The 25,752-nt window shown below is 48.7% G+C and overlaps 1 protein-coding gene across 1 annotated transcript in view; it reads left to right on the top strand.

The window, feature by feature from the left end:
- Positions 1-76: 76 nt before the first annotated feature.
- Positions 77-25,752, top strand: part of UBR4 (ubiquitin protein ligase E3 component n-recognin 4) — a 100,780-nt gene continuing 75,104 nt past the window's right edge. Inside the window, exons 1-38 of the mRNA XM_058039569.1 lie at positions 77-207; positions 4,438-4,535; positions 5,395-5,498; positions 6,138-6,267; positions 6,373-6,512; positions 6,890-6,992; positions 7,466-7,607; positions 7,694-7,818; positions 8,458-8,582; positions 8,803-8,862; positions 8,990-9,180; positions 9,416-9,515; positions 9,633-9,770; positions 10,250-10,367; positions 10,786-10,973; positions 12,183-12,342; positions 12,465-12,550; positions 13,530-13,699; positions 14,289-14,571; positions 15,165-15,297; positions 15,713-15,792; positions 16,269-16,397; positions 16,853-17,035; positions 17,186-17,308; positions 17,394-17,623; positions 18,236-18,360; positions 19,534-19,631; positions 19,756-19,913; positions 20,577-20,786; positions 21,326-21,427; positions 22,296-22,396; positions 22,586-22,784; positions 22,910-23,098; positions 23,654-23,717; positions 23,916-24,107; positions 24,737-24,807; positions 24,927-25,074; positions 25,522-25,749. Of these exons, the coding sequence (XP_057895552.1) occupies positions 77-207; positions 4,438-4,535; positions 5,395-5,498; positions 6,138-6,267; positions 6,373-6,512; positions 6,890-6,992; positions 7,466-7,607; positions 7,694-7,818; positions 8,458-8,582; positions 8,803-8,862; positions 8,990-9,180; positions 9,416-9,515; positions 9,633-9,770; positions 10,250-10,367; positions 10,786-10,973; positions 12,183-12,342; positions 12,465-12,550; positions 13,530-13,699; positions 14,289-14,571; positions 15,165-15,297; positions 15,713-15,792; positions 16,269-16,397; positions 16,853-17,035; positions 17,186-17,308; positions 17,394-17,623; positions 18,236-18,360; positions 19,534-19,631; positions 19,756-19,913; positions 20,577-20,786; positions 21,326-21,427; positions 22,296-22,396; positions 22,586-22,784; positions 22,910-23,098; positions 23,654-23,717; positions 23,916-24,107; positions 24,737-24,807; positions 24,927-25,074; positions 25,522-25,749 (5,355 nt within the window). The remainder of the gene's footprint in view (positions 208-4,437; positions 4,536-5,394; positions 5,499-6,137; positions 6,268-6,372; positions 6,513-6,889; positions 6,993-7,465; positions 7,608-7,693; positions 7,819-8,457; positions 8,583-8,802; positions 8,863-8,989; positions 9,181-9,415; positions 9,516-9,632; positions 9,771-10,249; positions 10,368-10,785; positions 10,974-12,182; positions 12,343-12,464; positions 12,551-13,529; positions 13,700-14,288; positions 14,572-15,164; positions 15,298-15,712; positions 15,793-16,268; positions 16,398-16,852; positions 17,036-17,185; positions 17,309-17,393; positions 17,624-18,235; positions 18,361-19,533; positions 19,632-19,755; positions 19,914-20,576; positions 20,787-21,325; positions 21,428-22,295; positions 22,397-22,585; positions 22,785-22,909; positions 23,099-23,653; positions 23,718-23,915; positions 24,108-24,736; positions 24,808-24,926; positions 25,075-25,521; positions 25,750-25,752) is intronic.

The following is a 25,752-nucleotide window of genomic DNA, read 5'->3' on the forward strand; positions in this document are numbered from 1 at the left end:
GCGACGTTGCGCGGTCGCCGCCCCGCCGGCAGGGGGCGCTGTGCGCGCCGCGGCCCCCGGCCCAGCGCAGCCCAAGATGGCGGCGGGCGGCGCGGGGGCCGCGGCCGGGCCCGGCTGGGACGTGGCCGTGCGGCCGCTGCTCTCCGCGTCCTACTCGGCCTTCGACATGAAGGAGCTGCCGCAGCTGCTCGCCTCGGTCATCGAGAGGTGAGCGAGCGCGGGCGGGGGCTGCCGCCCCTCGGGGTCGCCCGCTCGGGGGCAGCGCCGGGGGTGCCGCTGTGGGAGCGGCTGAGGGGCGGCTGAGGCGGGGCCCGGCCGGTGTGAGGGGCTCTGTGCCCGGCGGGGCTGCGGCTGCCCGGGCAGAGCCCCGAGCTCGGTCCCCGGCTCCTGCCGGTGTTCCCGGAGGTGCCCTCGGGCCCCATAACGGGCTCAGGGTGCTCGCCCGGCCGCAGCACCTCGGACCGGCGCCCGCCGAGAGGCTTCGGGACTGTTCTTGTGGTTTTGCTTTTGTCCAGGCGTGTCACGGTGTGCCCGCTTGGGCCGTGGGAAGTGTTGGCTCACCGGGCTCGGGGCTGACTGACCAGACTTCCCTCTGAGTCTTTTCCACTGCAGTGCTTCTCCTGTTTTAAGTCGAAATAAAGCAGAACTAAATCAAGTCTGCCTTGTCTTAACCGCACAGGTTGGAGTCAGTTCATACGAGTACCCACTGCAGCTCCTTAATTCAACTTACAGCTTGTTTTATGAGCTAAAACACGAGATGTGAGTGCCACAGCACCATGCTCAGTTACAGAGATATAACCCCGGCCACAAGAAGTTGTTAGAAAACATGGTAAAATAATGCCTCGAGGTGTTTTATTTAATGCACAATGGCTGAGTGTGCAGTGGGTGATGCTGCAGGTTCAGAGCGAATTGCAGGAGTTCTGTGCCTGCTCACAGAGCAGTTGTTCCCCCCGGAGCTGCACCCTCGGTGTCCATGGGTTTGGGCAGTTCTTTGGCCGTTCTTTGTTTTAGGGACCATTCCAGTGTCACTTTTCCCCAGCAGCTCTGCTGTCCCTGTGCCTGAAGCTCATCAGTGGAGTGTTCATCCGAGTATCCCAGGGACACTGGAGTGCATCCACTTGAGTTCTGGGAGAGGGCTGTTTCCTCCTTCAGAGGCCACCTTGGCTCTGATTTCCACTTGAGACAGCAGTTTGTTCCTCCAGGCAGCTCTGCCTGGGGCTGGGGTTGTGTGTGTGGTGGTCTGGCAGGATTTGGATGGTATTTTCTGTTTCATGCCTTGGTGGGGTGTGCTAAATGACAAAGGAATAAATACAACTTGTCTGGAGCTCTGCCTTTCTGTGCTGAACAAGAGTCTATCTTTAGATTTCTCACAGAAAATCTTTTATGTGCTCAAGTTATTTTTAGGAGGCAGTTGTTCAGCTCTTGATGGTGTTAGCCAAGCCCAAAGTGGCTGGATTTCCCCTTAAATAAACTTGGTGCAATGACAGGGAAATCACCAGTATTACTCTTTTTCAAAATAAAACAATAAACTCATTTTTAACTACTCTGGTATTTCATGTACAAGTTTAAGCACCATGGAGTTACCAGTTAGCAGGTGTTATCAAGAAGGAGGAGTTACCAGTTAGAAGGTGTTACTACCTGACAGAAATTGGGCCTTTATTTGACATAAATGATGGAAATTCTGGCTTGGAAAAGTGCAGTAGAGGGGAACTCCAGGTCTGTGAAGTGTCTCCAGGCTGGTTTCTGGGGAAGGGGTTTCCACAGGAGGAACTCAGCTGGAGCAGTGCATTCCCCAGGAGGAGGAGGAGGCTGCTTTGTGTCCCCTGCCCCGAGGCCAGGCTGTGTGTGGGGCTGGGGACAGGCTCTGTGTGGGGCTGCCAGGGCTGGGGAGCAGAGCTGAGGCAGGAGCTGGGGTTTGGTGCTGATTGACTTGTACAGTGACACTCAGACTTCTCTCACTTCTTCCCACTGAGCTTCCCTGGGAAGCAAAACCCCTCCAAGCAATAAACGACAGTCCAGAGGCTGAAAATTCATCATTAAAGCTCACTGTGTGCTCCAGCACATCCCAGATTGAGCTGTTATCTTCTGTCCATGGTTATTTGCAAGGATTGATGGTGACTTGACTGCTGCCTTCCACTTTGCATTATCATAACATCCACAGTGTGTTTAACTCCAGCCTCCCATTGCCCAATCCCTATCTGGTGCTGGATTCTGCACCTCTGTGTTCTTTACACCCTCTGGGCACTGTGTGGTGCACAGCTTGACCTGTGCAGTAATTTAGGAGCTGTCAGCCTCTCCTGTACTCTGTTATTCCCAAATTGTTCTCATTTGTTCTCCTGACAATGCTTACATACATCTGCTGCTGCCTTGGAGCTGGGCTGAGAGGAGGGTGAGCAGAATGAGTGTGTGAGCAGAGAGAGCAGGGGCTGCTTTGCATGATCAGAGCCTGGACTCCTTCCTCACCAGGGCACTGCTGGCAGGGAGGGTGAGCTCAGGCCTGAGGTGTTGGAACTCGTCTGTGACTCTGCTCAATATACTCCAGTAAAGCCTCTCTTCATTTTTTATTTTTCTGTTTGTATTTCAGCTTTTTAGGCAGACTAAATAAAAATTCAGACCTAGGAAATCAAGCTAAAGCTGACAAGTATTTATTTCTGCTCGTTTTTGTGGAGCAATGGTTCTGTTCCAGAGTTGTTTCTGTTGTAGCTGCACCTCCTGTTCCAGCTGGGAACCACGGCTTAGGGTGCATGAAGGGAAGGTGACTGGGCATAAACTGGGCTTTGTTCAGGTCAGCAGGGAATGGTGAAATCGTGGCTGGAGCTGGGTACAGCCTGTGCCAGGGGCTGCTGCCCTCCAGCAATCACCTTTGGCCTGGAGGGAGACAAGCCTGGCTGCGTTTGGAGAGGCAAAGTGACTCTGATAGTCTGTTCTTCCAGCCTGCTTGTTGCACTGCATGAAAATGTGAAAGAAAGTAAATTGGATTGATTGATTGATTAGGAGGCAGATATGCACATCCCTTTGACTTGTCACAGGAGAAACAAGAGCAGAAAGTAGGTGAGGGGGCAGAGCCGTTTGTGTTCTGTGTCTGTGCAGCTGGGATGTGCTGGGACACCTTAAGGTGTCACCTCTGCCGTAGAGGGCTGATCTCTGAGGGCAGTGGGTGTAGCTGAGGGGCCTCAGGGACTCTGCCTTACCTGCCCATGTTCCCCACGTGGTGCCAGGTGCTGTGTGTGCCTGTATGTGCTGTGTGTGCCTGTGTGCTGTGTGTGTGTGTGTGTGTGCGCTGTGTGCGTACTGTGTGCGTGCTGTGTGTGTGCCTGTGTGTGCTGTGTGTGTGCCTGTGTGTGCTGTGTGTGTGTGTGCCTGTATGTGCTGTGTGTGTGTGTGCTGTGTGTACTGTGTGTGTGTGTGTGTGTGTGCCTGTGTGTACTATGTGTGTGTGTGTGTGCTGTGTGTACTGTGTGTGTGTGTGCCTGTGTGTGCTGTGTGTGTGTGTGCTGTGTGTACTGTGTGTGTGTGTGTGTGCTGTGTCTGTGTGTGTGTGTGCCTGTGTGCTGTGTGTGCTGTGTGTGTGCCTGTGTGTGTGCCTGTGTGTGCCGTCTGTGTGCTGTGTGTGTGTGCTGTGTGCGTGCTGTGTGTGTGTGTGTGTGTGTGTGTGCCTGTGTGTGTACTATGTGTGTGCTGTGTGTGTGTGTGTGCTGTGTGAACTATGTGTGTGTGTGTGTGTGTCTGTGCGTGCTGTGTGTGTGCTGTGTCTGTGCGTGCTGTGTGCATGCTGTGTCTGTGCTCTGTGCATACTGTGTGTGTGCTGTGTGTGTGCCTGTGTGCACTGTGCGTGCTGTGTGTGCTCTGTGTGCTGTGCGTGCTGTGTGCGTGCTCTGTGTGTGTGCTGTGTGCGTGCTGCGTGTGCCTGTGCGTGCTGTGTGTGTGTGTGTGTGTGTGCTGTGTATGCCTGTGTGTGTGCCTGTGTGCTGTCTGTGCTGTGCCTGTTTGTGCTGTGGTTCTGCTCTGACCCCTCTGATCTGCAGCCCTGCACAAGCTGCAGTTGGTGCCATGCTGGGGAGGGCATGCCTGTGCTCCAGGCCTGGCAAATCCTGCCAGCCTGAGCAGAACACACAGTCCAGGCTCTCTGGGCAGCTGAGTTTAGAACAACTTAAAGGTTAATGAGCCTCTGGCAGGGAGTGTGGCTGGTGGAGCCTGACCTGTTGGTGCTGTGGAGGAGAAACACTGGCAGCACAATATTTCCTTCCAGTTGCTGTGTGGGCAGGGGTGCTGATGCCATGGTGTGGCTGCTGCTGGAGCTCTCAGCCCTGGGGACACGAGGGTTGTGTTCCCAGAGCTGTCACCTCGCCTTGCCCCTGTCATGGGGCACATTGGGATGCTGGGTGGTGCTGCTGCTCTGCTGGGTCTGGCTGACCTCTGTCCCCTTCTCCCTTGCAGTGAATCTGAGATCCTGCACCATGACAAGCAGTATGAGCCTTTCTACTCCTCCTTCGTTGCACTTTCCACACACTACATCACTACTGTGTGTGGCCTCAGTAAGTGTTCCTCTGCTTCTCTTGCTGCTGTGGAATGACTGGATGCAGTAAAAGTAAATCAGATCTGTTGATTTTTGTATTTGTTTTTTACCCTCTTGCTGAATCAGACTTTAGAGCCAACATTGCTGCCTTTTGTACCATGAAATGTCAGCTCTGATGGAGAGGGAAGCTTGTTGATGGGAGTGTTTGGCCACCAACTCCTGGACAGCTTTGCCTCTTTGGCTGCTTATTCATTGACCTGACTGAATTTTTGGCCAAGTGTTTAAATCAGTGTTCAGGCATTTTAGATTATCCTTCAGCAGTTAGAACACTGCCATGGTTATTTGCAGTCCCTGGAAATGTCCAAGGCCGGCTTGGATGGGGCTTGGGGCAACCTGATCAAGTGGAAGGTGGCCCTGGCCATGGCAAGGGGTGGGACAGGATGGGATTTAAGGTCCCTTCCAACCCAAACCATTCTGTAGTTACGTTCCTGTGTTGGAGTTAATGATCAAAACATTGTGACTCAAAATATTTTCTGTTATTTTGGCTGACAATTTAGCAATTTCAACAAAAAAATGGGCTTTGTGAACTTGTTTCATGTTCTTCAGAGCTTCTGTCAGCATTAAATAATGTTGCTGGGGAAACTGCTTTATCTGTCTGCATTCCCCTGTCTGGGAGAAGGAATTATCCTCACTTTGCTGACATTTCTTGGGTTACATTGTAATGAGGCTGAGTTTGTATTGCATCTGTGTTAGGCAGGAGAGATTGAGTGTGTGTGTACCCACACTGCAGAGCATCCTGCTTTATTGCCAGCTTTGGGAGCTTATTGCACTGGGCTGTTTTACAACTTACTCTGACTACAAGGATGTGCTTTTTTCAGTACCCAGGAACCAGCTGCAGTCAGTGGCAGCTGCCTGTAAAGTCCTCATTGAATTCTCCCTGCTGCGGCTTGAGAACCCAGACGAAGCATGTGCTGTTTCACAGGTGAGACAGGGCTGGGCCTCCTGGGCCAGCCTCAGTGGCAGATGGACTTTGGGCTCCAATTCTGAGATACCTGCTCTGGTGGTGAATGCATAAAGCAAAATTAATGAAACTCTTCAAATATTTAAGGTGTACACTTTGATAGACTCTGATTCCTGCCCCTTTGCATTCTATAGTCAGAATCAAAGTTTCACAACTCGAAATAAAGGTGACCTGAAGCCTTGGTTACTTCAGTTTGTTTCCTGCACTCTGGTTTGGTTTTGTGCAACAGCCTGGGTCACAGCTGTCTGTTGAGTTTTTAAAGATGTTTTTTGCCTGCTTGTGTTTCTGTCTTGTGGGAAAGCTTAAATATATTTGAAAGAGGGAAGGCCAGTGAGGAGTTGCTGTAATGTTGTGTGTCACAGCAGAGAGAGCTTTTCCAGGTGTTTTCCATGGGGAGAACAGCAGTGTCAGTGACCTGGATTACCTGCACTCAGGGATGTGTCTCCATCCTTGGGGGAGATCTGAGTGGCTCGGGGCTGTTGCAGTGGCCTCACCAGCTGAAGTTGCTTTACTTTTAATCCATCTGCTTAGAGTAAATGATATGGAGGAGGGATTGGAATTGAGAGAGTTTAAATGGTCCTTGATGTCTCTTTTCTGCAGAAACACCTCATTCTGCTGATCAAGGGGCTGTGCACGGGCTGCAGCCGCCTGGACCGCACAGAAATCATCACCTTCACAGCGATGATGAAATCAGCCAAGCTGCCTCAGACTGTCAAAACCCTCTCTGATGGTAGGGAGGGGCCTCAGCTGTGTGTGTTTCACTGCAGCCCTGGAGTGGGGCACAGAAAATCTGAGGTTTGCTCTCTGAAATGGGGGTTGTTGTTTTTCCCTGCAGTTGAGGACCAGAAGGAATTGGCCTCCCCAGTGAGCCCAGAGCTGAGACAGAAGGAAGTGCAGATGAACTTCCTCAACCAATTGACATCAGTCTTTAACCCCAGAGTCTCTTCATCACCATCAATCACAACAGAGACACAGGTAAAAAACCTTCTAAAACAGAAACAGTCTGAATTTCAACATTATTAACACAGTGCAGGGAAGGACAGAGGGCTCTAAGTGGTACTTTTTGATACAGGTGTAAAGAGAACCTTCCTCAAGTACATAAATCCTGCTTGCATGGGATAAATGGCAAACAGCCAAGTACTGATTGTGCTGCATTGGCAATACTGGATTTGTTTCCTCATGGAATGCAGCATTCAGTGACATCCATGGCTGTTTGGAGTTGTGCTGCTGATACACCTTGATTCTGTATCAGAGACTTGGAGAAATACTTAGAGAAATTAGGATTACTTCCTTAGAGAAATGCTGTGTATTTTTAGTGCTTCCATAATATATTTAGTATGTGCTTGCTTTAGGTGGAAGGAGAGAGCGAGGATCAATCTGCCACAGATCAAACCTCTGCAACAAAGACCAAGAGCATATTCATTGCTCAGAATGTGGCCAGCCTGCAAGAACTTGGTGAGAATCAGCTTTCTAGCCTGGGGCCAAAAACGTACTGGAAAAATGTCTCTCCAGTGTTACATCTCACAGCTCTGAGTGGGAATAAACTCTGACCTGAAGGGTTCCCTGAGTTGCTCAGTCACTCACCAAGGGAGGTTGTGGCTGGAAGGGAGTTTTCATTGCAGTGTGTTTGTGTTTGGAAGGGTAAATTAGGTGCACACTATGAAATACCTTATGGGATGGATTGAGTAGATGTGGATTAGAATCACAGGATTCTTAGAGACCTTTGGGATCGTCAAGTCCGTGGACACAGAGCTTGGTGACCCCCGTTTAGAAGTGTGGGCTGCAAACTTCAGCAGCTGCTGTTGCAAAGCACTCTGTCCTATTCCCTCACCTCCCATGGCATTTTCTCACCACCAAGAACAATTAAGTCAATGTCTGAGGGCCCTTAGGGCTGGCTGAAGCAGTGACACAGCCCCTGTGCTCGGCAGGTGGCTCTGAGAAGCTGCTGCGCGTGTGCCTGAACCTGCCCTACTTCCTGCGCTACATCAACCGCTTCCAGGACGCCGTGTCCGCCAACTCCTTCTTCATCATGCCAGCCACCGTGGCTGATGCCACGGCCGTGCGCAACGGGTCAGTGCCACCCTGCCCGGGCTGTCCCCTCGTGCCAGGGGAGCTCACTGTGTCTGCCCAGGGCTCACCCTGTGTGCTGCCCGCAGGTTCCACTCGCTGGTGATCGATGTCACCATGGCTCTGGATACGCTGTCCCTGCCCGTGCTGGAGCCCCTGACGCCCACACGCCTTCAGGATGTGACTGTTCTTGCTCTTAGCTGTCTCTATGCAGGTGAGTGGATCTCCAGAAGTTTTTTGGAGCTTTTTTTGCATGTTCAAGGCTCACCCCACAAGCAACCTTTATTTCTCATGAGTTTGAAGCTCTGCAGCACAGTGTGGTGATCAGGTTAATACTGGAGCTGTTACTGATGTGTTCTGCCCCTGTTCCTGTCAGTATCTGAGATAGACTGACTCAACATTTTCTTAACAGCCTGTAATTTCTGCTCTTTCTTATTATATTCAGAGCATAATACACTTTTACTTTAGGCTTCAGCTTAATTTGTCATAGCCCCAAATCAGCCTTGTTTCCCAGGAGTGGTTTAAGCACACCAGAATCCTGAGTGTTTAATTGGTGTGGGGGAGACTTTAAGGAGCTGTGGCACTCGAGTCTAACAATTGTCTTAAAAATGGTATTGAATTACATGGTGAAACATTACCTCCTTTAACTGCTCCCATGTGTTTCTGTAGGGGAAAACTTCACTGTTTTGAGGGTACTAAAGATTTTTTAATCTTTCGCTGTAATACTCAGCATTCCCTGCTCCATCAAGTTGATGGACACCTTCAATACACATGTCTTAATGTGCTAAGTAGGAACATTTTGTGCCAAGACTGGCTCTTCCTAAGAATGTCCCTGCACTTGTTTTTCCCTGAGGTGTGAGTGTGGCCACCTGCATGGCCATCCTGCACGTGGGCAGCACCCAGCAGGTACGAACCGGGTCAACGAGCTCCAAAGAAGAAGATTATGAAAATGATGCTGCTACTATTGTACAGAAATGTGTAAGTGAACCACAGAGTGTTCATTGTTTTCCTCCTCAGCAAGCAAAGAGCTCAGAATTTGTGTTTATTTGCATTGCAATACACAGCTATGATTTTGGGACATAGCCATTGCTGGTAAAGGAGTTAAAGGGATAGAGGGTGAAATACAATTGCATTTGGAGTTTTTATTTTTATTGCTGTCTGGTGGGCTGCCTTACTACGGTTTTGGCTTTATTTGCAGCTTGAAATCTATGAAATGATTGGACAAGCCATCAGCAATTCACGCCGTGCAGGGGGGGAGGTAAGATTTCCATCTCAGTACCTTTTTCACCCTTTTTGCACCGCTGTCCTTTGGCCTTTGGATTGACGGTGTTTTGTCTTTTTGGTGCTTTTTTCTCCCCGCTTCCCCACGACTTTGGGCACGATAGCATTATCAGAACTTCCAGCTGCTCGGGGCTTGGTGTTTGCTGAACAGCCTCTTCCTCATCTTGAACCTCAGCCCCACGGCCTTGGCTGATAAGGGGAAGGAGAAGGATCCCTTGGCTGCTCTTCGTGTCAGAGACATCATTGCTCGCACTAAGGAGGGCGTGGGGTCTCCCAAGCTGGGACCTGGCAAAGGGTAAGTGACACCCCTGCAGGGAGCACTGGCCAGGGGTCTGACCAGCCCCAGCAAGCAGCCACTGCAGAGTCTTGTTGGTCTTGTGAAGTTTTATCCCTATTTGTAGTTCAAGTCCTGAGTCTTGGAAAGAAGAGAAGTTGTTGTCTCGAGTTTAGCAAAGCAGTAATTTTATTGAATATTTATTAATTTATAATTTTCCCCCTGAAATGACATTCTGTCCTTTCTGTTTCTGCAGGCATCAAGGGTTTGGAGTGCTGTCAGTGGTGCTGGCAAATCATGCCATCAAATTGCTGTCATCTCTTTTCCAAGATCTGCAGGTGGAGGCGTTGCACAAGGTATGCAGGTAGCACAGGCATTGTCCTGAGGCATTCTGCCTTCTCCACTGATGCACACTTGGAACTCTCCTACCAATTTATTTTTCTTTCAATTCAATTTGAAATTCTGTCCTCCAGGGCTGGGAGAGTGATGGCCCTCCAGCAGTGCTGGACATCATGGCTCAGAGCACGTCCATCCAGAGGATCCAGCGGCTCATAGACTCTGTGCCACTCACTAATCTGCTGCTGACTCTGCTCTCCACTTCCTACAGAAAGGTAGGAACTGGCACACAGCTAGAGAACTTCTGGAGCTGAGCCACTCCAGATGGTCAGCACTTAACAAATGGGCTGTGCTGAGAAGGTACAATTCTTCTTTCAAAAGTCATCAGCCAGGGCCTTTCTCTTTCCTCTTTTCAGAGATGTAAATTTGGCAAACTTGTGCTAATGAAAATGCACTTTTTTGTATGTTCAGTGGTATTGGTGATTTTAGTGGGAAGGTGAAAAGGCTGCATTGGTAACAGATCATTTTGTATTAGAGCTGTTATTTTCAAGTTATTTCAAGAGCTTTGGTGGAGATTGTTTATTTTCAACCATCCTGTGTATTTTTTAGTACAACTTAAACCTTGAAAAACTGTTAATGAACTAGTTGAGACAAATTTGCTAGAAGACAATTAAAAGGCATGAGGAAGTTACTCTTATTTTCAAATTACTCTATGTTATAATCCCAGACTTTTCCTGGTTGTGCTGTTCTTTAGGCCTGTGTCCTGCAGCGCCAGAGGAAGGGCTCCATGAGCAGTGATGCCAGTGCCTCCACTGACTCCAACACTTACTATGAGGATGATTTCAGCAGCACTGAGGAGGACAGCAGCCAAGGTAGGAGAGTTTGCAGCAGCTCAGGGTTTTACACTGCTTTTTACATCTAATGGAAACCTGGCTACTGTGCTGTTGCCTTCTCAGACTATGGCTTGTAACACTGAGAATACAGAGCAGTTTGTAAGGTCTGTGTGGCAGGAGTAGTGCTGACTGCACTCTTCAGTGTAAACTGAAGCCTGAGTGGCTGGGATTTGACAGTATTTGCTTAAGAGGAGAGTGGAAATAATTTCATTGTGTAAATTCCTGCTGGACCTCTGTGAAAGGGCTTTGCCTTGTGATTTGGACAGAAGAAAAGAAGCTAGCAGACACCTTTAGGCTGCTCAGTGAAATTCTGTTTTAGGCCTTTCTCAGGCTGGGTAGTTGTGTGAGGTGTTTGCTTTTAACAGTATGGGTTTGTTGTTCCTGCCCTGTGTGCTAGATGACGACAGTGAGCCAATCCTGGGGCAGTGGTTTGAAGAGACAATCTCTCCCAGCAAGGAGAAAGTGGCACCACCACCACCCCCTCCACCCCCTCCTTTGGAGAGCTCGCCGAGGGTGAAGAGCCCCAACAAGCAGAGTGCTGGGGAGAACGGGAACATCCTGGCCAGCCGCAAGGACCCCGAGCTGGTACGGCCACAGCCTGCCCTGGGGGCTGGGGGGCACTGCTGGGCTGGGCACCCTGCTCCTGCCAGGGACTGCTGGGCTGGGCACCCTGCTCCTGCCAGGGACTGCTGGGCTGGGCACCCTGCTCCTGCCAGGGACTGCTGGGCTGGGCACCCTGCTCCTGCCAGGGACTGACTGCCCCTGGTACCCTGCTCCTGCCAGGGACTGCTGGGCTGGGCACCCTGCTCCTGCCAGGGACTGACTGCCCCTGGTACCCTGCTTCTGCCAGGGACTGACTGCCCCTGGCACCCTGCTCCTGCCAGGGACTGCTGGGCTGGGGCACCCTGCTCCTGCCTGGGACTGACTGCCCCTGGCACCCTGCTCCTGCCAGGGACTGACTGCCCCTGGCACCCTGCTCCTGCCAGGGACTGCCCCTGGCACCCTGCTCCTGCCAGGGACTGCCCCTGGCACCCTGCTCCTGCCAGGGACTGCCCTTGGCACCCTGCTCCTGCCAGGGACTGACTGCCCCTGGTACCCTGCTCCTGCCAGGGACTGACTGCCCCTGGTACCCTGCTCCTGCCAGGCTCTGCCCCTGGCACCCTGCTTCTGCCAGGCTCTGCCCCTGGCACCCTGCTTCTGCCAGGGACTGCCCCTGGCACCCTGCTCCTGCCAGGGACTGACTGCCCCTGGCACCCTGCTTCTGCCAGGGACTGCTGGGCTGGGGTACCCTGCTGCTGCCAGGGACTGCTGGGCTGGAAGCAGCAGAGACTTGTGATGCTCTGCTCAGGGAAATCGGGGAGCATTGTGGCTGTGGAGAAGGATCCCTCTCCCCTCTCCCCTCTCCTCTGCAGTGTCTCAGGAGTTTTGCTGCCAGGGAAGCAGAGGCTGGAGATTCTCTGTTTGGGTTACAGAGGGAGAGGGAAAATGGGGGGGCAGAGCTGCAAGTGAGTGACTTGCTGATAGAATGCTTTTAGCTCCAGCTCCATTGGGTAAAGACAAAAATAAGAACTGCAGTGGAGAAGTTGGAGGCCTCCAACCTTCTCAGAGAGTTCTGGAATCAGTCCTGGTGCAGACCACAGTGCAGGGAGCTGGATTGCCATGAGTGCACCTTTCCTCCCCTGCAGGGGGGTGAGGTTTAAGGGACTTGATTTATTTTGCTGGTGGTTTAGTTTATGTTTAATGTTGTCCCTCTGCTTTTGTTGTTTCTATAGTGTGTTTCTCTTTTCTTTTCAGTTTTTGAGCCTAGCTTCAAACATTTTGAACTTTATCACTTCTTCTATGCTGAACTCCAGGAATAACTTCATTCGCAACTACCTGAGCGTGTCCCTGTCGGAGCAGCACATGGCCACGCTGGCCAGCATCATCAAGGAGGTGGACAAGGATGGCCTGAAGGGTGAGTGAGCACACCTAGCTCTGGTATAGCCCAGAGGTGTCTCTCTTTTTTTTTAGTTTCATGTCAAAGTTTTAGATACTGGAGAGCAAAGGTGGTAAGGGCTCTCAATCCCTGTCTTACAGGCACGTCAGATGAGGAGTTTGCTGCTGCTCTGTATCACTTCAACCATTCCTTAGTGACCTCAGATCTTCAGTCCCCTGCCCTGCAGGTGAGCTGGGATTGAATGCATCAGTAAAATGAAGAAGTGTTGGTGTCTGTTTATGCCTCTATATGGGTTCTCCACACCTTGAGTAGTGTGTTGGTTGTTCCATTTGGCCTTGAGTATATTCTGCAAAAACAGGTTGGAATATCTTGAGTCCCGTGATTTGAATGACCTTTGCAGTCATCCAGCACAAAGCATCCTGCACAGTGTAAACTTAACATTTAGAATTCAGACTAATCCACTGGACTTTGAAGGTGATGAAAGCTGAGAAGGAAAAGAGTTTGTATATTTTATCTTGGAGAGTTGCCTCTATCCATGAGTTTATCAAGAGACATTCCTACAGATTTGCTCTGATGTCAGGACTCATGCCAAAAGGCCTTGGAATTTCTCAGGAGAGAATCAACTTAATCCTTTTGCTTTCATGTCCTAACTTTGTAGCCTCTAGGTTTCTTTGCTGGGTCATGGGCTGACCTGAGTTAACCCTGTCATGGAGGTTATGAATCTGCTTCACCATCACTGAATTCAACCCATATACTTTGTGGGCTGTTTTCTACTATATTAATTTTTTAAAGCAGTTGGACTTTTCATTACATTTATTTACATTTTTATTACTTTTTTTTAACTTTTTATTACATTTGAAAAGAAGAAAATATTGCTGTGATCAGCCAAAGGGCTCTTCTTGCATATTCACAGGTTCTGAACACAGTAGTCTCTCCTGCTCTGATATTGCAGTGAATGAGAAAAACTCATTAATGCCATTTTTTCTGCCTTGGTGTTGAGACTTTGTTGTGTTTAGGTGGTGAAGTGACAGCTTTGGGTGTCTCTCAGCAGCTCTGCCCTGTGTCTGAGACAGGAGAGGCATTGCTGTGTGAGCAGAGCTGAGAGCTCTGCTAGTTACTGTCAACTGTATGCTCAGATCATACTTGTAATTAATTAAAGCATCAGACAGGATTTGCCTCTTTCCAACAAGCCTGTTTTGTTCCAGAACACCCTTCTCCAGCAGCTGGGAGTTGCCCCTTTTTCTGAAGGTCCATGGCCTCTCTACATCCACCCTCAAAGTCTGTCTGTGCTGTCCCGACTGCTCCTGATCTGGCAGCATAAAGCCACTGCCCAGGGAGATCCTGATGTTCCAGAGTGCCTTAAAGTCTGGGAAAGGTGAGATCATTTCATGTAAAGCTGGAAATCACTCATCTCTTACCTCTCATTTCCTGTCAAGTGAGAATTCTCTGGCCCCAGCATTCCAAGTGAGTGTGTTCACTGATCTGGGATCCCTGGGGGAGCAGAGGGTCAGTGCTGTGCTGGGAATCCTTCACCCACAGACCTGGAAATGATTCCTGCACTCGGGAGTTTGGTGGGAGGAGGCTGAATTGCAGCAAGGCTGGCTGTAAAAAGGGAAGGAGGATCTCTTATTTTTCAGCAGGTTTCTGATAGGTCCTGTTAGGATGGTGCTGAGATTGTTCCCCTCTGCCATCACCTGGCTTTCACTGATAGGGTTTAGTTGGTTTAAAGCTCTGATGAACGGGTTTGAATCACCCCTTCTCCATTTGGATGATTGTTCCTGTTTTCCACTAAATATATTTGCCACTGATTTAATTGAGGTTTTACTGCTCACACAGTCTCATTCCAATAGATAGTTTGTGAAATTGCTGGTATTAGAACAGTAAGCAGAAAAATAAAATTATTTCTGATTAAAGAGATTTGAAAGAGGAAAATAAACTTGGCAAACTTCCTCTCCTGTTGCCAGGTTTGTGGGCACCCTGAAGCAAAACGCCTTGCAGGGGACTCTCCCCAGTGACACAGAGGATCTGAATGTGGAACATCTCCAGCTGCTGCTGCTCATTTTCCACAATTTCTCCGAGAGGGGCCGCAGATCCATCATGATGCTCTGTATCCAGACCATTGTGGAGCTGACAGCAAACATGGAGACCCAGCAGTGCTCTGTGCCCCTCATCGTGGCACGGCTGCTGCTGGTGTTTGACTACCTGCTGCACCAGTACTCCAAGGCCCCCGTGTACCTGTTTGAGCAGGTAAGGCTTTGACAGCTGGATATTGAACTGCTCACCCAGCAGGAATCTGTGATGGGCACTCATTTGGTGTGTTCCCTCCATTACCCTTGTGGGTAAATCAGTTTTGATGTTGTTACCAACCCTTGGAGTTCCAAGGAATGATTAATTAAGTTCCTAGCAGCAGGTTCAGTTGAAGTGTAAATTCCTGGTGTGACTGGTGTCTTAATACATCCTAGCAAGGACAGGATGATTGTCCCACCATATCTTTAAAATCTCGAGTATTTGGCTGTTTATTTCATGAACACCTTTTGTACTTTCTTTGATTTAATGTTTGACCATGGAGGTTTTTGGGACTGTCCTCATTAATGGGACAATATGGTGCTTTGTGCCTGGCTTTTCCAACTGTAGGAAGCTTGGCCATGGATTTAAACTGCTCAGTCCAGAATAAAAACCATCAGGGAGGGTCCAGGCTTTCCCCCAGGAGAGTGGAATATTGTGTTTTGATTAGGACAGTTTCTGTTTTGTGTTTCTTTCCCTGTGGGGTGGTATTTCCCCCCCACTCCTCAGTGACAAGGATGCCATGGGTTGGTTTTGTTTGTTTTTTTTAAATTCAGGTACAATATAATTTGCTGACTCCACCCATTGGCTGGGTGAGTGGATCCCAGGACAGCAGCAGACGAACATCTGTCCCACTTTATCATGGCTTTAAAGAAGTGGAAGAAAACTGGACCAAACACTGTTCATCAGGTAAGAAAGAAAATGTAAGGATTTTTTTATTGCAAGATTTGCTTTTATAAATAAATGAGAGCCTTTTCTGTGCTTTGGTTTGGGCATCTTTTCCTGCTTTTAATGGCCATAGTTACAATAAAAATACATGTCATAATGCAAGAATTGTTTTATTAAACAAAATTCAAAGTTGTTCTCTCCTAGGAGTATGCAACAAGTAATTAAAAATAAGTGTGTGTTTATTTTGCCAGGATTGTAGGAGTAGGAAAGCTTTGGCTGCCTATCCCACAGCTTAGAGCACCTATAATGGGTCAGGGAGCTGGCTTGGGATCTGCTGGGGGTCATACAATGGTTGTGGGGATGGAGGAGAGGGTATAACACAGTGTGGCCTGTTTAAACTGCCACTTGAAGGTTATTTTTTGTTCTCACATTGCAGACTCTGCTCCACAGCCCAGGTTCTACTGCATCCTGTCTCCAGAAGCTTCTGAGGATGATCTGAACCGTCTGGATGGCACGGTATGGTGCTGCTGGTAGAGACTTTCTGCTGGGCCATGGGGGTTTGCCAAGTGCCAGGGAGAACAGACAAGAAGGGAAGACTTGGTTAAAAAGAGGGACCAGGAATCTTTCACTGAATGGGTAAAAGAAGAGTGGCCACATAAGATAACATGGGATTCCTTCTTACCCCTAGTTGGATGTCAGAGCAGTCACTGTGCAAAATCTGTGAAGATCTGCTGTAGTACTTGCAGGAATGTTTGGGATTCAGACAAAGACACATTAGAGTTGTTTTCTCATCACTTTGCTCCAGCTTCTCCCTGGGTTCTGTTACCATCAGGGTTATGGGCTCTCCTGCCTGCTCCTTATCCTCAGTCCATTGATCCTCAGTCCCAACAGAACCTCTCTCTGAAGTTCATTTTGCAAGGTTTTGGGCTGTGGGTGTTCTGAATGCTTAAAGAGCTGTGCAAAGCAGGGTCCTGGTTTCTCATCTCCTGCAGGTGTGTGAGGTCCTTTTCTCCAGGGCTACGAAGTACGACGAGCTCTACGCAGCCCTCACCTCATTGCTGGCTGCTGGCTCCCAGTTTGATACACTCAGGAGGAGGGAGAACAAAAATGTCACTGCACTGGTAAGACTGTCTCTCTGCCTGTGTTGAGGAATAACAGGTTTTCAAACTTAGTATTTTCAAGCAAAGTATTTAACCAAAGTATTTTGGACTGTGCTTGGAGTAACGAGGAACTTAAAAATCTCATAGCTGACCATAGTGTTTGTGGTGCCTGCACATCTCTTGAGCTTTTAATTCATAATGTGCTTCAGACTTGCTGTAAGTCCATGGTAATTCCAGGAGATGTGGCTAGAACACTATTAAACAGGAGAAAATTGTATCATTTTTCTTTTTTCTTTTCTCACTCCTGTGTTGCATATTTTATTGTTTAATATGACAGAAACTCAGTCCAGAATGTGTTCATGTGATTTGGCACATCTGCAGGAGTGTGGAGCCCCTGAGGAGATATTTCAGTAGCTGTAATGATGGAGACTGGAATTTTCTGTACTAATTTTTCCACCTGTTCTTCCTCTGTTTAGGAAGCCTGTGCCCTTCAGTACTACTTCCTGATCCTGTGGCGCATCCTGGGGATTTTGCCTCCCTCCAGAAGCTACATGCACCATTTGGCCATGAACACCCCTGAGATGAGTGACTGTGACCTCCTGCACACCCTGCGCTGGTCCTCCCGCCTGCAGATCCCCTCCTATGTCGTGTGGATCAAGGTACAGCCTCAGCTCCATGGGGTGGTGACAGTGACAATGACAGTGACAGTCCCTCTGTGCTGACTGCATGTGGGATTTGTTTTGGGGGAACTTGTTCCTAATTGCAGAGCACTGTTCAGGTGTGATGGATCTGGGTTTTGGCATTTGTAGGATCACCTTATCAAGCAGGGCATGAAGGCTGAGCATGCTACTCCTCTCATTGAGCTGACCTCCAGCAAGTGCATCTCAGTGAAGTACGACGTGGAAATAGCAGAGGAGTACTTTGCTCGACAGGTGAGGTGTGGGAGTGCAGCTGGACCTGCAAACTTCTGTTTCTGTGGCATGATTGCACTTACTGCTCCATCTTCTGTGTTTGCAGATCTCTTCTTTCTGTGCTGTTGACTGCACAACCATTCTCCAGCTGCACGAAGTCCCCAGTTTACAATCCATTTACACCCTTGATGCTGCCATCTCCAAGATCCAGGTTTCTCTAGATGAGCACTTTTCCAAGTCAGCTGCAGAAACTGATCCCCAGAAGTCCTCAGAGATAACCAAGAACCTCCTCCCTGCTACACTGCAGCTCATTGACACTTATGCTACTTTTACCAGGTACAGTCCTTGGAATTTCCAGCAGGAATACAATTTCTTGCTGTGCTTTGTGTGCATTTTGTGTGTTGTTTTCTTAGAGGAGTTTTATAGTCTGAAGTAATTACTTTGTGTCCTCTAGAGGATCCATTGCTTTAAAAGAAGAATAACAAGTAGATTCTCAAGCCATGCATGGGACTTTGTTGTTTCTGAGTAGCCTTCTTGTCTGATCTTCCGAGGCTTCCTTGCAAGTTTGCAAAACCAGCTTTTCCTCCAAAGATAAAACCACCCTCTAGGATAGTGTTCTTAGGGTTATTTCTCTGGCATAGTACTGAGGGCTGTCAGACCATCAAGAAAGAGAAGAGTGGTTAATTCTTACATTAAAAAAATTTAAATTCTTCCAAACTCTCGTTAGAACCTGTGTAGAAGAAAGCAAAAGTAAATCAGCTTTTTCTTTTTGGGCACTTCTCCTGCTAAGTAGCTTAAAGGGGATAAAAGCCCAGAAGTCCCTTAGTGGTGTGAGATGAAGTGTGGGGCAGAACTTCAGAAATTTGTGTTTTATCTGTCACTCCAGTGACACCCTCAGCTGTGAGCTGCAGAGCTGAGGTGAATCCCCTCCCTCTCTCCCTCCTGCAGGTCCTACCTGCTGCGGAGCCTCTCGGAGGAGGCGAGCTCGGACAGCAGAGGCTGCGAGGAGAAGCTGCGGGGCTACGCCGCCGTGCTGGCCATCGGCTCCGGCCGCTGCAAGGCCAACACTCTGGGTGAGGGCAGGCCACTGCTGGCCTCAGGGTGCATCTTCCCACAATGCTTCCATCACTCTACAACTATTGGAAAAAAGCTCCCAATATTACCTGTTAAATAGTGCCTGGGCCAGTCTGACCCTCGCTGCCAGGCCAAAGGCAGCAGCTGTGGTGTATCACCCCAGAGATACCTTGGCTTGCTGGTGGTTGCAGCTGGGCACTGAACAAGTCCAGGCTTGTTAGGAACCCCGTTTACCTCAGGAGGAGAGCTTCAGGCGATGGTGAAGAGAAAAAGGAGATGGATTCTGCTGGAGGGTTTAATGTCCAGAGGTTTATTCCATGGTTACAGAGGTCTGAACGTGAGCAACTGCTCCAACAGAACGCGGCCGCATGGTCTGATCACCTTTTTAAGCTCAGGGACAGGGGGAGGGGAGGTACAGGTGAGCCACCAACCAGGTGAGAGGGGCAGGGTCTCAGGAGGGGATGACACCCAGACAGGCCAATGACCTCTGGGCACAGGGGCATCCTTTGAACTTGACCAACCACACAACGCCTTGCTGGAATGTTCAGCCTGATTGACAGGACTCACTCAGCAAGGGGGCAAGGGGGAAGGGAGAGAGGTATAGGCACACCTGGGGGGATGACCTGGAAGGCCAAAATGGGACATTACAGCACACCACAACATACAACCACACCCAAACAGACATAGAATTAACCCCAGAACTGCCCCCCGCCCCAAAAACCAAACAAAAATACAAATCATGATGATAAATCATCGACCGACCACCCACCAAATTTTACGTTCTTGTAGCTTATAGAAAGCATGACACGGAAGATGTCAAGATGGCTGCCACACGCACCCAAGGACAAAAGGCTTAGTCCTAACCTAACTGTTAGTTTTTGCTAGGTATATACAAAGCACACTGCAAAGTCTCTTCAGTATCCTACCAGCTGAAACAGTTGGGCAAACCTTGAAAGAATTGTGAGCTCCTCTGGATCAGTGAAATGTTTTTGTAACCATATTGGAGCTGGTGGCATGGAATAACAAGGGGAACTAGGAAATGTTGGCATTAGTATTTGTGCCATGTTTTCTGCAGTTTTAATGAAGCTAGGATGCTCTTAAACACTTAGGGATGATTTTTACTTGTAGACTTTTGCATTTATTCAGTGCCTGATTGTTCTGTGTAACTGCAGGTCCAACCCTTGTTCAGAACTTGCCATCAGCTGTGCAGACCCTGTGTGAATCCTGGAACAACATCCACACCAACGAGTTCCCCAACATCGGTTCGTGGGTGAGTCCAGGTTCAGGGCCTGCTGTGGTGTGAGTGCAGCTGCAGGCACACACTGCCCCCAATCCCAGATCCAGACTCTGATATGTGTTTGTATGTTTGTGTGTGTGTGTGTGTCCCTCCCCAGCGCAACGCCTTTGCCAACGACACCATCCCAGCAGAGAGCTACATCAGCGCCGTGCAGGCTGCTCACCTGGGCACCCTCTGCAGCCAGAGCCTGCCCCTGGCAGCCTCCCTCAAGCACACCCTGCTGTCCCTGGTCAGGCTCACCGGGGATCTCATCATGTAAGTCAGGCCTTGTGTTACACTGTGTGTTCCACACTCTGCTGGGTGCTTTGCTCTGTGTCTGTGCAACACTTACTGACCTGCTGCTGGTTCTGACATAAACCTTCCAGTTCACAGCTCCAAATACCAAATGAGTGACAGACAGTCTTTCTGTCTTCTATGGTATCTCCAAAAGTCCAGCTCCCTGAGGGAAACCTTTTTATCAAATATGGACTTGAAGAAAGGGGGATATAAACTGACATGATAGGAATCTAACTAATTCATTTGTGTTTTGTTATCATTCACTTGTGTGAAGTTTTTAATGTTGAAGGAAAAGTGAAATGCCATTTTTTTCAGGGACTTAGTCTAAAGTACTCTGAAACGAAAAAGTAGTTGTTGACACTGCAGACAAGCCCCAAAGCCACAATGTATGATAGTGGGACTGTCTAGGCAGATGCTGTAACTGTATATGTGCAAAAGTAACATGTAGAATTTTCCAAAGAGTGACTTTTTTCTGAGGGGGAAAATGGCTGGGCCAGTGTTTTTATCCCACCTTTCCAAAAAGAGTTTCATCACTGACTTCCATCCTGAGTTGTGCCTCACTTAATGTGAATTCTGGTTTCCAGCAGGGATGATCTGTGACACATCATGCAAAGAATTAACTTGTGTCCTTTTCTTTTCAAGCTGGTCAGATGATCCCAACCCACCCCAGGTGATCCATTCCCTGCTGCCCCTCCTTCTGGAGAGCAGCACAGAGAGTGTGGCAGAAATCAGCAGCAACTCCCTGGAAAGGATCCTGGGCCCAGCAGACTCGGATGAGTTCCTGGCACGTGTTTATGAGAAGTTGATCACGGGGTGCTATAACATACTGGCCCATCACTCTGACCCAAACAGGTAACAAAGCTATGTGCAAAGATTGGCTACAGCAGGGATGCTTCTGGAACAGAAAAAATCTGCTTATTTTTATCTGTTGAAAGCTTCTGTACTTGTATACTTTAAATATGAGATATTTCTTTCATATTGCCAGAACTGTGGAGTGGGGGTGAGAGCGAGAGAGAATGGGGAGGAGTAACAATAGAAGGGACTTAAAGTGTAAAAGGAGCAGCTCTTTATAGGAATTTGTGTGTGAGGTGTCAGAAAGGTCTGGGTTATTTTAGGTTTCTGACTGGGACTTGCTTTACAGCATCATTTGTCCCTTTGTTCTAACTTGGTGGATTTGTTGGTGTTTATGTAAAGTTGTTCATCAATTGTTTTTCTCCTGTCTGTTGGAAGAATTGTTCCACTTTCAATTAGTGGAACAATTACTGGAATTGTAATGGCAAATATATAACTTCTGGCCTCTCAGAACTGTTGTGATTGTTGAAATTGTTTCTAGATGTTCTTATTTCATCCTCATGTATTTGATCCTTATCTATTCCTCTTTTAATCCTCAGTGGCCTGGATGAGTCCATCTTGGAGGAATGTTTGCAGCACCTCGAGAAACAGCTGGAGAGCAGCCAGGCCAGAAAAGCCATGGAGGAATTCTTTTCAGAAAGGTGAAGTCACCATGGAAGTTGTATTCCAAGGACTGCATTTCTCATCCTTGTTCTGTTAGCTTGTCAGTGTAGACACCAAGGTGATGTTAATGCCATTGTGCAGGGAAATACAGACTCTGTAGAGCCAGGATATCCTTCAGGCAGTTCAGGAGAGTGGGAAGAGACTCTGAGGGGGTGAGGACTTGGATCTTTGTCCAAATCAAATGCTCAATGAGGCCTCACAGTAATATCAGTGGGGAATCTTGCAGGGTGATTGTTCTGTCAGAGCAGCTTTCTGAGAGATGCTGCTCCAAGCTGCAAAATCCCAAATTCTCTCAGTGCTTCTGTGGAGCTGCAGGTTGATAATTTTAAGAGTGGGGAGGGGGGTTAGAACCATAAGGATAAATTGTGCTGGCAGCAGCCTAGAACAGCTAGAACAGCTGTGATAGAAACAGCCTAGCACAACCACAGTGTTCTGAGTGTGAGGTGAGCAAGAGGAAAGGCTTTCTCCATCAGAAAGCTGACCAGTGCCTGGCTTTTCTCTCTACCTGTTGAATAGTTCAGAATGAAAGCAGCCTGGTGGCTGTACACTGTTAGTATGGAAGAGAAAGATAAGCAAGAAAATCTGTTTTGGAGCCAGTTCCGGCCCTTTTGTGACTGGATATAGTCAGTAGAGAACACTGAGATGCTACTGAGGAGCCCATTTATGAGTTTTGTTCTGGGCTGGGTTTGCTGTTTGCCTGAAAGCAGTTTCTGTGGTTTGGCTGCTGAGCAGTGCTAACACAAACTCCTGCCAGTCTGAAACGTGAGGGTGGAGAGAAGTGGAGCCAGTGGGAAAGGGGAATGGGCTGCTCTTTACAAAGCTGATTTAATCCTCCCCTCTGTACAGTGGAGAGCTGGTGCAGATCATGATGGCGACGGCCAACGAGAACCTCTCAGCCAAGTTCTGTAACAGGGTGCTGAAATTCTTCACCAAGCTCTTCCAGCTGAGTAAGTGCCAGTAGGATCTCCTCCCTCCTGCCTTTCCACTTCACACTGTTCTTATGTTGCCTGAGATTGGAAGGTGCTTGGAAGAAAATCTGTGGGAGGGAGTGGGATCACAGCTTCATGCTTTCAAGGAAAGCCATTTCCACACGTGTTCCTTGGAGCATCTGTCAGTGACAGTCCCTTTCCCCCCAGCTGAGAAGAGCCCCAACCCCAGCCTGCTGCGCCTCTGCGGCTCCCTGGCCCAGCTGGCCTGTGTGGAGCCTGTGAGGCTGCAGGCCTGGCTCACCAGGATGACCATGTCCCCACCCAAGGACTCGGACCAGCTGGATGTGGTGCAGGAGAACAGGCAGCTGCTGCAGCTCCTCACCACCTACATTGTTAGGGAGAACAGGTAAAGCACAGCCCTAGTCCTGTCTTGTGTGTGCTCTGAGTTCCTCTTGCTCTCCAGAACAATCTCATGTGAGTTGTTGCTGGTTCTTGGTGGTACCTGTGTGAAACTCTCCTGTTTTTGCTCAGCCAAGTGGGGGAAGGCGTGTGCACTGTTCTGCTCAGCACTCTGATTCCAATGGCAACGGAGATGTTGGCCAATGGGGACGGCACGGGCTTTCCTGAGCTGATGGTGGTCATGGCAACTTTGGCCAGTGCAGGACAAGGGGCAGGACACCTCCAGCTTCATGGTGCTGCTGTGGACTGGCTGGGCAGATGGTAAGAGTGAGCTCTGTACTGCTGAGGCTTCGTTTGTGGGAGTTTTTTAACATTGTGGTGTTTTGGGGACAGAAATTTGTGTTTACAGATAATCCCTTCTCTCTTAGTTTATTGTTTGTTGTTTGGGATACAAAGTGTCTGAGGGAGGCAGTTCTGTGTCCATGTGTTCCAAACAATCACGTTTTGTTTCTTTACTCTGGATGGTTTAGTTATTGCAATTATCCATTCCCTGTTGTTAATCTAAAGCAAACTGAATGCTTGAAGCAGTTGGTCAGGACTGAGTTTATACTTCCCAAAGGCTGTCAGTCAGCTGGAGTGAGGGGTTTTGGACTCCCCATGCCAGGAAGTGTTCCAGGCCAGTTGGATGGGGTTTGGTCCAGCCTGGGATAGTGGATGGTGTCCTGGCCCATGGCAGGGGTGGGATGAGATGGCCTTTAGTCCAGCCTGGGATAGTGGATGGTGTCCTGGCCCATGGCAGGGGTGGGATGAGATGGGCTTTAGGGTCCCTTCCATCCTGAACCATTCTGTAGTAATTCCCAGTGTTGTGTGTTGCAGCAAGAAATACCTGTCTCAAAAGAACGTGGTAGAGAAAATGAATGCCAACGTCATGCAAGGCAAGGTAAGGCCTGTGCTGGTACTGTGCTTGCTGGAAGGACTCCCAGGCCTGGGTTCAGCTGTCCCAAATTGGTGGGACAAAACCTGGTGGGAATTTTCAACCAATTTGGCCAGGGGGTGTCTGTCCCGTATTCCTGCCCTGTAGCAGCTGTTGTGAGCTGTGAGCTCTGGGGCTCTGATTTTCCTCACCTTTGCTCCCCAGCACGTGACAATCCTGGAGTGCACGTGCCACATCGTGTCCTACCTGGCCGATGTCACCAACGCCCTGAGCCAGAGCAGCGGGCAGGGCCCCAGCCACCTGTCTGTGGACGGCGAGGAGCGCGCCATCGAGGTGGACTCGGACTGGGTGGAGGAGCTGGCCGTGGAGGAGGAGGACTCCCAGGCTGAGGACTCGGTAGGCAGCAGGCACAGTGGGTGCTGCAGAGGACAGGAGGGCTTGTGTGGCACCTCCCAAATCACTCAGTTTATCAGCTGAGAGTTTGTGTTCACTGAGTAAAGGACCCTACGTGTCGGGTCTGGAGGAGAGGATCTGTCATTCCTGACTAGATGTGTTGGCTTTGTGATGTCAACAAAAATTTAATATTTATTTTATAAATATTATATATTTATTTTCAATAATATTTATAAATATTATTTATTTAATTTTTAATTAAATGGAAGAAATTTAATAAAATGGGTTTGTTCCTACTGGTTGGCTGGCAGTTACTAGTTTTTCTATCAGCAAGCAGCTTTGATTAATACTTTAAGCACTGTTGGGTGGTGAAAAAAATAGCTCTTAGGGTGTATTCTTTATTTTTTATCAATATTTTTGTTACTGTTTCTTTTTCTTGTTAACTATTTCACGTTACTACAATGTGTCACCATCTCCTCTCTCCATGTGGTTTGATACCAGCTGCTTTCTAGCTCTGTTGCTTAAATTTGCTGTTAAAATGTACCTTTGGTTTCTTGGGAATTTATTCTGTACATGTACTTCACTGTAGCTGCAGTTGTGACATCTTTCTAAAACAATTTTCTTTTGGATAGGACGAAGATTCTCTCTGTAACAAACTGTGTACCTTCACCATCACACAGAAAGAATTCATGAATCAACACTGGTAAGAATCTTGTGTTCAGAGTTTTAGCCTGGTATTTCTGGCCATTGGGAAAGAAACCAGTGTGGTTTGTGAGCCTCAAGGCACTGCCTGTCAAAACTCACCTGGCTTATTTTGGGCAGGTACCACTGTCACACTTGCAAGATGGTTGATGGGGTTGGTGTTTGCACAGTTTGTGCTAAAGTTTGTCACAAGGATCATGAGATTTCTTACGCCAAGTATGGATCCTTCTTCTGTGACTGTGGAGCCAAGGAGGATGGCAGCTGCCTGGTAAATTCTTTATGTCTTCAGATTTTCAAGTCCTTTTCCATTCTGCAGTAAGTTATGTCAAGATTTATGGATGCAGGAGTGCTAAGACTTGAAAGCTTTGACTTTATAATGAACACTCAGAATTTACAGCTTGCCTGGAAATTAATTTTTTTTGCACCAAATAAGAGCATTGGTAAATCTGTGTCCTAGTGACCCCTGGGATTCCACCTGTCTTTACAGAATTTGCTGCACAGCAAAGAACACCTTTTCCCATGTTTTCCACTAGCAGCAAATGAAATAATTATACCTTAAATATGGAAAGTTTTTAATCCTTGGGTGGAGAGTCACATGCAGGATGTTAGTTCTTTAGAACTGTGCTCGAATTGCTGCTCTTACAGTCTGTGTTCACTTCATCAGTAGCCAGGTTGAGCCTGGTTTGGGGTTTTAGTGCTACTCTGTCATTCCCAGGCGCTGGTGAAGAGAACTCCCAGCAGTGGGATGAGCTCCACCATGAAGGAATCAGCGTTCCAGAGCGAGCCCCGCGTGCCCGAGAGCGTCATCCGCCACGCGAGCACGTCCCCAGCTGAGAAGGCCAAGGTCACCATCAGCGAGGGCAAGGGCCCTGATGAGGAGAAGCCCAAGAAGAGCAGCCTGTGCAGAAACGTGGAGGGCTGTCGAGAGGAGCTGCAGTCCCAGGTA

The sequence above is a fragment of the Melospiza georgiana genome, chromosome 22 (assembly GCF_028018845.1).
Source record: "Melospiza georgiana isolate bMelGeo1 chromosome 22, bMelGeo1.pri, whole genome shotgun sequence".
Lineage (NCBI taxonomy): Eukaryota > Metazoa > Chordata > Aves > Passeriformes > Passerellidae > Melospiza > Melospiza georgiana.